Here is a 15,812-nt window from a genome sequence, read left to right as displayed (position 1 = left end):
GTCTTATAATGAGAGGCTGCTTTCTCTCACACATTATGTTCACTTATTATCAGCACATGTTGTTGTTTGTGGAACAGAGTTATTGTAGTTTTTTCTCAGTAGTTTGAGTTTTTATTCCATTTGGACTTTTTGTGTTTAGTTCAGTTTAGTTTCCAGATGATTTTCTTCTTTTTCAGGTTTGATTATTTATTGCTTGAAGAGTTTTTAATCGTTTTATTCTTTTTTCATTCTTACTGTTTGGAGGTTTGTGTCAGAGGCCAGATTTAGGAGCATCAGTACAGCTGTTACAATAAAAAGCAGTGACTCAGTCTGACAGACATCCAGAGTCTCAATGAACTCGTCCATCAGCAACATTTTATCAAACTAACAGATTCTAAAACTAAAGATTTGTTTTTATTTGTTCATAAAATGGTTTCAGATGATGTTTTTCATCCATCTCAGTCTTTGCTCATGAACTTTGTCTCCAAACGTCTCAGCCTGAGCTTCCCTCTGATGAACTCGTTCATAATCTCGTCCATTCTGCTCTCAATGAAAATCTGAACACGTTCAGCTCGGCCTCCTGTCTTTGTGTCAGAGTCTCCAAAGCAAACATGACAGCAGCTCACTGCCATCTTTAAACCTTCCCTTTCACTCTTGCTGCTGTCCTTCTGTCACAAATCAGCCCTGATGAAGATGCTCGGGATCAGGTGAGGAGGAGGCAGAAGACTCGCTGTGGTGACGCCTGAAGGGAGCAGCTGACACAAGAAGAAACACAATCAAAGATCATCATCTAATAACAGAAGACTGTCTTTTATTGTGTGTTTCTGATTGGCTGCTGTAGAAGTGAACAGTTGTACTTTGACCTTTAACCTCTCTGCTCTGTGTTGTTTCCTCTTTCAGACCAGAAAACCATCACAGCTGAGTCTGGACAGGACGTCACTCTGACATGTGGAGCTGCAAACAACAACATCATAGTTGTAAAGTGGAGCAGAGCTGACCTGATAGATGAATATGTGCTTTTGTACCGGGATGGGATGTTTGAACCAGACAACCAGCATCCATCTTTTAAGAACCGGGTGGATCTGCAGGACAGACAGATGAAGGATGGAGACGTGTCTTTGATTCTGAAGGATGTGACGATTAATGATGCTGAAACATACGAGTGTCGAGTTGTCCAGCGAGTCGGAGGACCTATGACTCTAATCAGCATCATCTACCTGAGTGTTGTTGTTCCTCCAGGTGAGTGAGTAGAGTTGAGTGTGTGTGTGATCAGAGGTGAAGCTGCTTCCTGGTTGTTGATGTTTGTTTGTAAAGATGTTATTCTGCCCCTCGGTTGTTACTTTGTTGGGTTTCTTTGGCTGGCGCATTTCTCAGGTTTCCCAATAGTGGGCAGTATTACCCCTTCAGTTTGTGGCTTCTTCTTTGGTTATTTGGTGTGCACTACACTGCCCCCTTTGGTGATGGGTTGTAAGCAGCAGGCAAAGTTCACGCAGGCAGTGGGAGAAAATGCATGGAGCAGAGAACAAGCTGCGAAACTTTAAGCCCAGTGTACATTGTTGGGGAGTTTGTTGAGCCATAATCTGTAAGTAAGCAATGTCTAACTTCATTTTCTGTAAGATTTGTTACTTTCATGTTACTTAAAAGGTTAATTGAACATATAAGGAAAGATGTTTATGGTGAATGTAAAGCGTAAGGAAAGCTATGTTGCTAACTTCTGTTTTGTTTACAAAATATGTTGATACTGATGCTTACGTATTATTTTACTGTATGTTCACAGTCTTACAAATTAAAAGAGGAAAAAATGGTCTTCAGTTAAAGACACAAAGACAAAGCGAAGTGTCCTGTCGTTCCTGGAACCATCTCCTCTTATGTTAAGCTCGCTGCATAGGGTGAATAGCCATACATTCACCTGAGGGCAGCAGAGATGTTGTTGATGAGACTTTGTAGAAAGCAGCTGGTCTGAGTGATGTGATCAGAGTGCAGTAGATAATGTCTGACAGCAGTTTGAAGAGGAAATGGATTCTGTTCTGTTCTTCACTCATCACCTACCTGACAGCTGACACCTCACACCTGTTTCTCACCTGCAGGTCAGACAGGAGGACACACAGAGGATGGATCTGTTGGACTGATTGTTGTTCTTCTTCTGCTTCTTGTTGTTGTTGCTGTTGTTGTTGTTTTGATCTACAAACGTAGACAACAGCAGAGTGAGGAAACAAACCAGCCTCCTGTTTAAGTGCAGCAGGTTTAAAATGTCTCAGAGGTTTTTCCAGCTTTGAGTCTGCCGCTGCTGTTCAGAGTTCTGGGTGTTGTCAGTGTTTAAAATCCTGCAGAAACAGATGAACTGAGCACAGACAGCAGGCCCACAGCACTGTAGGTTTATTTCACTTTTATCTTTAATGGCTGCTTCTGTTTTTGCTCACAGCTCATCTCAGTGGACGAGTTTCATCTTTAAAAACAGTCTTTACATTTCAGCTCTGTAGTTCACTGGAACATCCAGAGGGCTGTGACTACAAATCAACTTCAACACAGTCAGGCTTTCTTTGTGTTAGCTGGCTCAACTAAACCTGAAACTGCAGTTAGAGATAGCAGGTATCACCATGGTGATTATCACCTTTCTCTGTTACCCTGGCTCTCTGCTTCAGGCTCTGAGCACGCTCAGATGAAAAGGAGCGTTTCATGTATCATGTGACTTTTCTTCTACACAAAATGATCCCTGTGAGCGCCACCCAGTCCAATCAGAGACGTTACTCATTGATAACTTCACTAATGTCTCCACTACATGAATACAGGTACATTCCTGTAACAGTGTGATGTGCAGTTTAGCTTCATTCAGCGGCTTCTTTCATCATCAGTTACCATGGTGATTTAGCCTCTTTCTGACACAGAAAGCTCTGACTTTGAGTGTGACACAGCTCACTGAGACATTACTGTGGTTTTGTTGTGCACGCCTACTTTTAACTCTTCAAACAAATGAAGTCAACACTTGAACATTTTTCACGTTGATGGTTTTGTTTCCACTGACTGTAGTTACATCATTTTGAGCTCAGATTACATATTTATGAAGTTTTTCACACCTGAATGTTTCAATCATCAAGATCTGATTTCAGTTTTCTCTTTATCTTTGTGAGCTGTGTGGTTTGTTTACCCTCAGTATCCATGAACAGTGTTACAGACCTGGGATCAGTGTTTTTGTTTATAAGATCAAATATGACCTCATTATGTGAGTGTGAGCTTTGGACCACAAAACCTCAACAACACTAATCCTCGATCAGCTGTTTCACTAAAATTACATCCAAGTATGAACTGATCCCATCGTTCATGCATCAATTTGTAGCTGACAGATGGTTATGCACATCCCTGGTTGCCTAGGTAACCCTCTAACCTTAAATAACGGTATTGTTGTCATTTGATGTCATTGATAGTTGTTTCAACAGATCTCAAAGATAAGAAAAGTTTACCTCGGTACTCGCTGACTTCACATCAGTGATCAGTTATTGTGTTTAAAAAGTGTAGCCACTCGTGTTTGACCTTGTATGTATGTGTGTTTATGCTCTGATTGTATTTTCCTGCTGCTCACACAGCATTAGAAAAGCCTGAAAACTCAGTGTTCACAGAGTCTGTGAGCTCCAAATGTTTGTATGAAGGACAGAGAACAAAGGTCAGTGTGAAGAGTGTGTCTGTATTTGAACAATAAACTCAGTCTCAGTCGCTCGTTACTTTGGTTTCAATTATTTATTCTTTCATTTGTGTTGTTGGCAGAGAAGCTACATCATGTGAACGTCATCATCATTTCACATGTCATCACAGATTCAAAAGATGTAATATTTGTGTGTTTGTTATTAACAATCGTGCCCCCAGACGCCAAAACAGCAAATTGAAACTGAAAAAAAACTGTAAGCAAAAAACTTTTTTTCTTGTTTTAATGTCAATATTTACAGTGTCAATTAATCTTTTTTCACGATCAATATATTTATTTATTCTTCAGTTTCCTTTTAAGCTGGCATCATTTTAACCCCAACAAAACAAAACAAAAATGACAGAAAGTCCACTGAAATCTATAAATATTCATTTTCTGTGCTGAACAAAAACATTATTTTTTACAAGACAGGAAAACTAACAGTAGCTTTAAATTTTTATAGTGTATCCTCATCCTCAGTATTGGAAACATGTCAAACTGCATTTCCTATGAAATAAAATAAAATCATAATGATCATGGAAATTTCTTGATCTAAATTCTAGATTGAGTGGCAAAAAAAAGAAGAGCTGCTGTTTGTGTTTGTGCAAGTGCAAGAAATACATATAGCACGCTCTCCATCCTTCTGCTAATGTTTAATGTACTGAAATTAATTCTAATTAATGAAATGAATGTCTAATTAAATTCAAAGAACTGAAGATAAACAGACCACAGAAAGCACTTTGTCACCTCTGCTGTGATGTTAACTGTCCCTCAGACCTCGTCATGTGATCTGACATTTACTGTTTGATTTTGTCTGTTGTCAGGCTCTAACTTTACAGGAAGAAACTGTAAAATAATCCAATTATTCATCATTGTGAAAACTTCATCATGAAGCATTTTTGATGAGCTACATTCTTCTAAACTTTTGGTTTGGTTATTTATTTATTTCCATCCTTGTTCTTAATGTTTTGACCATCACAGCACTATGAACTGTGGGTAATCCCTCAGGTCCACAGAGATGAGGACTTAAAGAAAATGTGAATAAGGACTCAAAGTGTGTGCAGAGAGCCGTCGTGCACTTGATACCATGACAACAGGACGGCCCTGAGCCCTCAGAGGCCGACACAAAGCTGTGACTGTTTATCTGCACGTCTCAAACACTCCTCCATTTGTCTGCAGGCTGAGTGATCTGACTGAGCTCAGCCTCCATTTTCTACAGGGAGACGCTCAGAGAGGCTTTCAGTTTCATTTCACAGGAACAGCTTTGCTTCTGTTTTACGTGCAGGTGCTGCACAGAGCACATCCTGTTCAACCTGTTTGTGTGACTGACTCCAGCTCACACTCCAACTGGTTTGACAGGTCAGCAGTTTGCATCATTTTCATCTAGGCTTCGAGGCTGGACTAATGTAATTCATTATTATCAGGATGTCCTAAAAACTAACTCCAAAGGCTGAGTGAGTTCTGAACAACCAAAAAGCTCAATCAGCAACATCCTCCAGCAGAACTCTATCAGGTCGGTCCTGATGTGCACAAACATGTTTTAGATGGACTCAGTGGTTTAACATTAAACGTGTTATTATGAAAGAAAAAAGTTTTGCTCTGACAGCTTTTCTGAGAGATCTGATAAGATCCCAAACACATTGACCTCTTTGTAGAACATTATTAAATAAGCATATTAAATATTACTGCTGCATAGGTTTAAGGAGTCGATCCTTTTATAGAGATTTCATATTTATATTTTAGACATACTTATCAAATGCTGCTGCTGACACTAACAACTAATGAAGGATAGAAACAAACTGGACTCCAGTCTAGCTCTGCTTATCATTGCTGAGTCATTTGTTGTTCTTTGTTTTTGTTACTTTTGGAAGGAACAATTGGACTGTTTATAATTTGCAAGAGTAAATGTATTTGTTTGGTTACTTAATGGAGTAATGAGGACGGTTTATGAAGATCTGGACTTACATCCATCTAACAGTACAGGAGAGGCTCAACAGGTTCTGAGGTGGCTGTTTACAAAATGTTGTATCCTGTAAAGATTCTTTACAGTTTTACATTGAGAAACATTATTCTGGAAATATTTAGCCTGTATAAAGTATTAAGGCCACTTTTGAATCACAAACTTTAGAAAAAATCTGGGCGATTCATAACAAGCTGGAGGGTTGGTCCTAAGATTATTAACATTTTAAACACTGGGTTGTGAAGATGGAAAAACAAAACAACTAAAACAAAGAAAAAAAAACTATGTAGCACAAACTCTTGAAAGGGGACCTTTATGTCACTGAGCACATTATTATGTATGCATTAATAAATAACAACTTAATAAAGACATTACACTCTTAATTTGTTAAGAAGCATGAAGTTAGAGTGATCTTTATCCAGAAGTGGAAATTATGCTTGTGGCTAAACCATTGTACAAAAACGTCAACAATCCAGCATTAAACGTATTTACAATGTGTCAGTAAAGAGTGACCTGCACTTCTACCTGTGTGTAATGACCCCACAACACTGGACATTATATTTCTTCATTTCCACTTAATACTGTACAGCTGCTGTTATTGTACATATATATTTATATTTCTTCATACATTCTTATATATTTCTATACTGTGTATTTGTGTATTTTGTATTTTGTTGTACAGTTATTTTATTTTCAACTTTAATTTATATATTTTATTTTATTCCTTCCTAAATTGAATTTAAATGTATTTATTTATTAAATTAAATTGACCCTTTTTAATTTTCATATTTATTTCCTATCTTATTCATAGCCTTTTTTTTTTCTTTAGGTCACGAGCAGTTGTGTAAGCATTTCACTGCATATCGTACTGTGTATGACTGTGAATGTGACAAATAAAATCTGAATTTGAATTTGAATTCGTTTTACATATTCCTCATGTTTCTTTTCCCAGTTTATGTTTTGTTAGTTCCTTCCTGTTCCTTTCCTTCTATTGATGTTTTGTTAAGCCTCCAAAATAAAGCCTCTCCATTTGTTATTTATCTGCTCTTGCCGCTGTGCCTGCATTTGGGTCCAGAATCTCCTCACGCCGTCTGCCTCATCAGACGTGACTATATGTTTCGGCTGTATCAGTAGATCTAATAAATAAACACATTTATTAGGAGCACGAGCCAAATAACTTCATAATGGGTAAATGTGACTACACTTTTTATCTGTACATGACAATAAAAGTTGAAACTTAAACCTGATATGAAATTTTAAATTAGAAAAAAAAACTGAAGTTAACTGAAGTGCAGCCAGCCTGACCAGGAACTACAGTCAGCTTTATACTGACATGCTAATATTCTCTGAGTGTATTTGCTGTCTCTAACAACCAGTTAGCAGTTTGCAGATCAGTAGTAATTACTCTTGCGTAGGTTTTTTCCTTGTTTTAAATTTTTGCACTACTTATTTATTTGTGTATTTTTCTAATATATCTCTGTTTCACTTTTTCTTGCTGACCCTTGTGCTGCTGTAACGTGTGAATATTCCCAGTGTGGGATTACTAAAGTCTGTGTCTATGCCAAACCAGAATTTTAAACTGCTTTTCCAATTCGCCTATCAAAATATCTGATTTACAGTTAAGAGTGTGGCATGTGCATATGACATGTTTTCACCATTTGTAAGCCAGAGGAGTGACTGCTCTTGAAGCCTGGTTGTTGCACAATACTGGTACTCTTACTGCCACTACTTCTTGTACTACTAGTACAGCTACTGCTACTGCACAAGGACCTCAGAGGGACATATGCAACAAGGCTTGGAGGTCAGACACCTGCAGGGGGTCCAGGTGCTACATGGTGTTGCAGCTGATAAAGTCATAAACTATGCCCATTTTGTTGAAGTGATCACCAGTTTGCTGGGTTTTTTAGAGACACAGAGTGAGAGCGATCATGTTCTACATTACTGTTTTTTAATGGATTTTCAGAGCTGTTGATATACGAAGCAGTCTTCATGGAAACATGTCAAGTCTGTTTTTGGGATTGAGTGTTAAATTGTCACAGTTTTAATAAAGCCTGCATTTTCCTGCAATTATACTGGAGAGCAATGAAAAGTTAGACGATGTTTATCCAGCTCTTCCAAAATGTACCTCACAAACATCTGCTGGATCCTGAATTCAACATTTTAGGGCCTGTGGAAATGTTAACACTGAATTTTCTACGAATACTGGCCCAAAGGTAAAAGGTGAGAATTCCTCCGGTAAAATCTTTTTTTTCTTTTTCTTTTTAAATTGTAAGAGCCTTCAGGCACTATGGCAACAGGAATGCAAATATTAAAATGTGATGAAGAAAAGCTTGAAACTACCATTTTCACCGACAAGCACAAAACCAAGAGCCCTAAAATGTGATTAGTTTTGACTTGCTTCTATAACTAAAACATTACAATAACTTATACTAGCAAACAAAACAAAACAGTGGACAGAGACTGTGTTACCTGACTATTACTGAGGGCTATAGGACACATCTCTTAAATAAATCTGTTTTATAGATTTTTTCATTTTAAGATTAATTACTAAAATGACATCTATGGTGTTACGGGTCAATTTCGACCCAGAGATATTTACATCAAGAAAAGACAAAAAAAAGGTTTGTTTTTTAGCAGTAGACCTTTAATATATACTGAAAAAAAGAAAAAGTCCACTCCTCCTTTCTTTTGGTTATAGTCGTGGGTAATTTTGGGCTTTTTAGATTAGATTAGATAAAACTTTATTAATCCCTCGGGTAGGTTCCTCTGGGAAATTTGTTTTTCCAAAAAGCACAGCACCGACAGAAGTTACAAGTTAAGAATATTATATATATATATATATATATATATATATATATATATATATATATATATATATATATATATATATATATATATATATATATATATATACACACATATATAAATACAAAGACATATATAGATAAAATATACAAAGGGGATGAATAGAATAAATAGGAATAAAAATAAAAATAAAAATAAAAAATACAAGTGAATTGCACATTTCAAGTATGAAGTCTATTGCACTGCTGATTATTAACAAAAGGTATTGCACAAAAGGTATTGCACAGTGAAGAGAAGAGGCACTACAGCTTAGTTGTTCCCCCCTCCTTTGTCCTCTTGTTTCCCCTCCCTCTCCCCTCCAGAGAGGAGTTAAACAGTCTGATGGCGTGTGGGACAAAGGAGTTTTTAAGTCTGTTGGTTCTTGTCTTTGGGAGAAGCAACCTGTCACTGAACAGACTCCTCTGGTTGTTTATGGCCGTGTGCAGAGGATGCCCAGCATCGTCCATAATGTCCAGCAGTTTCTTTAGTGTCCTTTTCTCTGCCACTGTCACCAGAGTGTCCAGCTTCATGCCGACCACAGAGCCAGCCTTCCTGATCTGTTTTTCCAGCCTGGATGAGTCCTTCTTTGCTGTGCTGCTCCCCCAGCACACCACAGCATAGAAAAGTACTCCAGCAACCACCGACTGGTAAAACATCCTCAGGAGCTTCCTGCAGATGTTAAAAGACCTCAGCCTCCTGAGGAAGTACAGTCGGCTTTGGGCTTTTTTGTACAGGTGCTCTGTGTTGCATGACCAGTCCAGTTTATTGTCCACCCACAGCCCGAGGTACTTGTACTTGTTGACTACCTCCACCTCCTCCCCCTCTATCTGAACCGGCAGTGGACCTGCTCTGGACCTCCCAAAGTCCACAACCAGTTCCTTAGTCTTTGAGGTGTTGAGTTGCAGGTGGTTTGTGTGACTCCATGCGACAAAGTTCCTCACCAGACTTCTGTACTCCTCTTCCTGGTCATCCCAGATACACCCCATGATGGCTGTGTCGTCTGCAAACTTCTGAATGTGACATAATTCAGAGTTGTAGCAGAAGTCAGAGGTGTACAGGGTGAAGAGAAGAGGGGACAGCACCGTTCCCTGTGGTGCTCCTGTGCTGCCGACCACAGTGTCAGACGTGATGTCCTTCAGCCTGACGTACTGTGGCCTGTCAGTGAGGTAGTCGGAGATCCAAGCGACCAGGCAGGGGTCCACCTCCATCCTGTTCAGTTTCTCCTGGAGCAGACAGGGCCGGATGGTATTAAAGGCACAGGAAAAGTCAAGAAACAGGATCCTGACCGTGCCTTTTCCCCCATCGAGGTGTGAGTGGGCTCTATGCAGGAGGTACAGGATGGCATCGTCCACTCCGACACCCGCCTTGTAGGCGAACTGTAGTGGGTCCTGGGCATGTTGTACCTGTGGTCGGAGGAGGTTGAGGAAGAGCCGCTCTAGAGTCTTCATAAGATGTGATGTCAGTGCCACCGGTCGGAAGTCATTCAGCTCATTGGGCCGGTTCCTTTTGGGGACCGGGACGATGCAGGATGTCTTCCATAGGGTGGGCACTCACCCCAGTCGCAGACTGAGATTGAAGACTCGTTGTAGCGGCTCCCCAAGTTCAGCAGCACACGCCTTTAGCATCCTCGGACACACCTTGTCCGGACCTGCTGCCTTCCTGGGGCGAAGCTTCCTCAGTTGTCTCCTGACCTGATCCACTGTGACACTGGGAGATGATTGGAAGGAGGGGGGGGAAGATGTCCTGCTGCTGAGAGAGGGATTGGAGGAGGGGGGTGTCATCATAGTGTCAGGAAGGGGGGGAAGCAAGGGAGGTAGGAGAGTGGGGAGAGGGCTCTGTAGTAAAGGTGAGGGTGAGGGTGGGGGGGTTGTGGGCTGGTCAAACCTGTTGAAGAAGTTGTTGAGTTCGTTTGCCTTCTCCACAGTCCCCCCCACTGTGCTGTTCTTGGTGTTGTGGCCTGTGATGGTTTTCACACCATTCCAGACCTCCCTCATATTGTTCCTCTCCAACTTCTGCTCCACCTTCCTCCTGTAGGTGTCCTTTGCTTCCCTCAGGCAGCGTTTCACCTCCCGCTGTGCTGCTTTCATCTCCTCCTTCACTTTGCTCCTGAAAGCCTTCTTCTTCATGTTGAGGACAGCTTTGACTTCCTGTGTTACCCACGGTTTGTTATTAGGGTAACACCGTACCGTCTTAGCAGGGGCGACCGTGTCCACACAAAAGTTGAGGTAGTCTGTAAGACAGTGTGTCGCCCCCTCTATGTCCTCACCATGTGGGCTCAGAAGCACATCCCAGTCTGTGGTGTCATAACAGTCTCTCAGAGCATCCTCCTTTTCTGGGGTCCATCTCCTGATGGAGCGTGTTGAGACAGGCTGCCTTTGGACGAGGGGTGTGTATTGTGGCTGTAGTCAAACCAGGTTGTGGTCTGACTTCCCTACTGGGGGGAGGGGGGTGGCTCTGTATGCATCTCTCACATTAGCATACAGTAGGTCAATTGTCCTGTTGCTCCTTGTGGGACAATTCACAAACTGGTGAAAAGCAGCCAGAGTAGAATCCAGTGTGGCATGATTAAAGTCTCCAGATATAATGATGAAAGCCTCGGGGTTTTGTGTCTGAAGTCTTGCTGTGACTGTGTGTATTTTCTCACAGGCAGCTGTTGCGTCGGCTTTCGGAGGGATGTAAACACACACACAGATCACATGACTGAACTCCCGCGGTAGATAATATGGCCGCAAGCTAACAGCTAGCAGCTCCAGGTCGGGACGGCATACCGAAACTTTAACGGAGACGTGTCCGGGGTTGCAGTATCTGTTGTTAACGTAGACAATGAGTCCCCCACCTCTGCTTTTTCCGCTGGCCTGCGTGTCCCTATCGGCTCTCACGGATGTGAAACCGCATAGGTCTACGTTAGCCTGTGGCGTTAGCTCGGTTAGCCACGTCTCCGTGAAGATAAACAAACTGCACTCACGGTATAGTCGGTGGTTGTTCAGAGCACACAGTTCGTCCATTTTATTCGGTAGCGAGTTCACGTTGCCCATTATCACTGTCGGGATTGATGGTTTGAATCGCCTCCGGTGATCCGCTTTCCTCGCTCCAGCCTTGCAGCCTCTGTAGCTCCTCTTTATCTCAGCCGGGATGTTGTGTCGCATGCTGGTCTGTCCCTTTGTTCTTAGAGCCAGCAGCTCCGCTCTCGAGTAGATGAAGGAGCTGGTTCCAGAAGTTTTAAAAAGTGCATCATCCATCTTGTATCGCTATATCTAAGAGGTAGAAGTACAGTAACTAGAGGAAGGTGAAATAAAGTTTGAAAGCCTAGTCTAAAAAAAGTTAAAAGTTAAGAAAAAGTGCGGTGTTGCAGAGCTACTTGGAAAGGCTGCCGTCACTCCAGCGCCATCTTGGATCTTTTATCACTTCCCAATGATACAGCTTCACCATTGTGAAGTTTCCTTTGTGAAGTTCTTGTCCAGGGTCATATCTGGTAAAAAATAAAATAAAATATCACAGCTGATATTGTGATCTTGCAGTCATATCGAGGACCACACAATTTCATTGTTTCTTCTCAGGGGTGCCATTCATAGCTTTGACTGTGAAAATCTGTACATTCCAGCCATAGTTGGTTTTTGCATCACAGGCTTCCCAGATTTTTCTGCCGTATTTCCCTGGCTTACTGGGTATGTATTGCCGGTAGGGGCATTTTCCTCGAAAAGTGGACAAGACGTTTATCTACTGTTACCTCTGGCCCTGGGATGAACATCAGGGGAAGAAGCTGCACCCATCTCTCCCAGACATCCCTGATGGGAGCAAGCTTGTCAGACCTCGGTCTGGTCTCTCTGTTGTCAAATCTGAGGACTCTTGAATCAAAATGATATCAAATGTGTGAAGTGACATCGTTGCCCAGAAAATATTTCTGCCTGTTGATGCGTCCCATAGACTATCAGTGGCCTCATTGCAGCATCTGTACACTCCAGCAAGAAGAAGAACACCAATGAAAGCATCCAGGTATTCCTCATCAATATCTTTCCACATGTCGCCATGGACTTTTTTTCCTTCAAGGTTTGTCATAGTAATGATGATTCTTTTTAGTGACAATGGCATAAATAGCTCAAAACATCTCTTGATGTCACTGACTCTGGTCAGAGCAAGCCTTGTGATTCCAGGGGTGATTTTGATGACATTTGCAGCAGCTGCCCTGCCATGTACATCATGAGGTACTGAGCTCCAAAAGTTATTACCATTTTTGGACTTGAATCTTTCAGCAGGTGTAGCTTCAGCACCAGCGACCTCCACCTCTGATCAGATGTGTCTGTGTCTTCTGGATGATAGTCCACATTGTCTTCCTCCTTAGAAACCTGCTCATCTGAATCGCTATGCTGCTCTGTGTCCTCTCCTTCATTTTCACCAAAAATATGATGCAGAACTTGGTTCACTGTGAATCTTCTTCTCATTTTTGTATGCTGCAAATTGTAAATGTGCACTCTGGAAGTCAAATGGCCACTCAAATGAGTGAATTCACCTCACATGTCTTGACATACCCGTCTTTATTTTGTTTTGTTTTTGTGCAGGTATACTGCAAAAACATGCAAAATAAGAATCCCCTAAAGCTCATATGATTAGGAGAGGAGCTGTTTTAGCTGACAGTGCACTTATGATTTCAGTTTTGGCTTGAATTATTGCTTTATACTCATAATATTATACCTGGGTCGAAACCGACCCTAACAACACAAAGGTCATAATTTCAACTAGGGCATTTTATAATTTAGTGAAAATATTTTTTTTTGTTTTATTTTGTAGAAATAGAGGTTCCTGACAAAGTCAAAAAGCCTTGATACAATAAACAAATGTTTGTGATTTGTTTTATGCATTTGAAATTTAAAATGGGTCGGTGCTGACCCTAACACGAGAGGAGGGATATTCAATGAACCTGTGCATTTTGTGTTTATAAAACGCGATTGAAACAGATGGAGTAAGTTGAGCTCTTGGAATGTTTTAATCCTTCACAATTCTGTCATTTACATGATTTACTCATGAAAGTGGCCACTTTCTCATTACTTTCATATATTGTTTTAATAAGTATCAAAAACATTCAAGTTTCATTATATAATTTTTCAACAGATCTTATATCTGTTTTCACTCTTGTATGCTTTTCATACAAGTTTCACACAAGACAGATACAAACTTTATCAGATTTATATATATCTTTTCCATATGGGTAGAACTTGACTGCATGCAGAGGTGGAACCCCTAACCCTACTCAAGTAAATTTGAATAAATGTAAGTCAATGGAAGTGTTTGGAAAAATGTGCTTCTAAAAACACTTTTATTTAGTTCATTCACTCATGAGCTGCTGTAACATGAATCAAAAGGGTGATTTGACACCTCAGCATGCAGTCACGTTCTATAGAGTTTTGCTAATGACCTAATAATTTTATTCAGGTGTGTTGCAGCAGGGACGCATTCAAAAGTTTCAGGACACCGGCCGTTGAGGACTGCAGTTGGAGACCCATGCTCTTAGTGCTTCTTACGGTGTGTTCACACCGAACGCGATAGACGCGAACGAAAACGCCCCAAACGCCCCTAATTTGACGCGTGCACATTCGCACCTCAACGCGTGTCCAAGAAAAATCCATCGCGTCTCAAAATTGCATATTTTGACGGAAATGTGGGAGGAAGTTGTGCCAGACCGGTATCTTTGCTAGATAGCAGCTGTGGAGCTAGCGTTTGAAGAGAGAGTCTCCCTTCTCCCGTTGTGGTCCTACAATAAAGCTGCCTTTTCAGTTAAATTCCCATATGAGAGTCCTGCATTTGGGTCCGTCCTCCTGCCAGCCACACAGCCAACTGCAACAATCACAGACCAAATTTATCTACCGGCTTGACTGGCGGCTGCAAAACATTGCAAGATAATCTTGGTCAGGTATTCTTCCAGTCCAATACTTTACCACGAGTGTTGTTATATCAATTTGGAGGGATGACTCTATTATCTATATAGTCCACTTTGGATGGTCTGATTTAGAAGAGACGATTTCCAAGAGTCGAAGTGGGGCTTCCTGACAGAAACACAATTCAAAATCTATTTTGTTTGACAGGGAGATGATGGATTAAATATCACAAGGATAGAATAATCCTTTAATTGTCCCACAAGGGGAAATTTGGGTGTGACAGCAGCAAGAAAACACATATACAAACAAACAGTACACAAGACACAGAACAGAAACATACACAATTCTTACATATTTACATGAAGGACAATGGTTACCAAAAACTGAGTACCATACTGTTGTTAAATTAAATTAAATTAAATACAGATAAGAGGCAACCCTGGTTATAGTGTGAATCGGTTGATAAAATAGTGCAAGAAACAGCGCTGATGTAAACATCTGTGTTTGTTGGGAGCAGTTCTGATTGTACAGTCTGACAGCTGCAGGGAGGAAGGAGCTGCAGAAACGCTCCTTCATGCATCGAGGATGCAGCAGTCTGTCACTGAAGGAGCTCTGCAGTTCAGCAACATCTACATGCATGGGGTGGGAGACTCTGTCCATCAGAGATGTTATTTTGGCCAGAGTCCTTCTGTCTCCCACCACCTGCACTGGGTCCAGGGTGCATCCCAGAACAGAGCTGGCCTTCCTGATGAGTTTATCCAACCTCTTCCTCTCAGCTGCTGATAAACTGCTGCTCCAACATACAACACTGTAAAAAATGACAGATGCCACCACAGAGTCATAGAAGGTCTTTAAAAGCGCTCCCTGGACTCCAAATGACCTCAGCCGCCTCAGCAGGTAGAGTCTGCTCAGACCCTTCCTGTAAAGAGCTTCATCCCTGTACTTATACTTTTGTGTTGCTCTCTCATCACATTTTCATTATTCTCATCACTGCTTAAAACAACACACATCTCTCTCTCTGTTTTTTTAACTGTCCTTTCTCCAAAACAGAAAGTAGCATTACAGCTGTTTCAGGCTGAGAAACACCAAACACTCTTCGTATTATCATTCATATGTCATCCACACAACTATTTTATTTCTTTTTGTCCACTGGGCAGGTGACCTGCAGAATCATGTCTGCCCCAGCTGGATACCTTTTCACACACACCGTGACCTCAGACACGCTCACAATCACTTCTGCTTAGAGCACAATTTCACTTCATTCGTCAGACTTCTTTTAAGTTTGCAGCAGGCAACGTGACTGAGTATTGTGTCAAGATAAGTAGGAAGACCACGCTATAATGGACAGTTTAAGGAAAAGGTCAACTTTACAAGGAATCTTTTTGTTTTGTGTTTTGACAGAAAGATGAGACGTTTGATGTCTTTGAAGTCTGAGCTCTGGGCTTGAGTCACAATGTGGTTTGGTTAGCTTAGCTTAGCATGA

The 15,812-nt window shown here is 41.1% G+C and overlaps 1 protein-coding gene and 1 pseudogene across 1 annotated transcript; one reads left to right on the top strand and one right to left on the bottom strand.

Annotated features, from left to right (window-relative positions):
* Positions 1-857: 857 nt before the first annotated feature.
* Positions 858-2,212, top strand: LOC148103404 (butyrophilin subfamily 1 member A1-like; the record flags this gene model as incomplete). The annotated part of the gene is made up of 2 exons (XM_087838885.1): positions 858-1,218; positions 2,067-2,212. Coding segments are annotated over 2 exons (507 nt in total), but the record flags the coding sequence as incomplete, so codon positions are not given.
* Positions 2,213-10,908: 8,696 nt separating this feature from the next.
* On the bottom strand, positions 10,909-12,898 carry LOC148103403 (uncharacterized; annotated as a pseudogene).
* Between the last annotated feature and the right edge of the window lie 2,914 nt (positions 12,899-15,812).

The sequence above is a fragment of the Neolamprologus brichardi genome, chromosome 3, assembly GCF_056152115.1.
Source record: "Neolamprologus brichardi isolate AB-2024 chromosome 3, ASM5615211v1, whole genome shotgun sequence".
Taxonomy (NCBI): Eukaryota; Metazoa; Chordata; class Actinopteri; order Cichliformes; family Cichlidae; genus Neolamprologus; species Neolamprologus brichardi.
The sequence above is the reverse complement of the archived record's forward strand: the minus strand, read 5'-3'. Positions and strand labels throughout refer to the sequence as shown.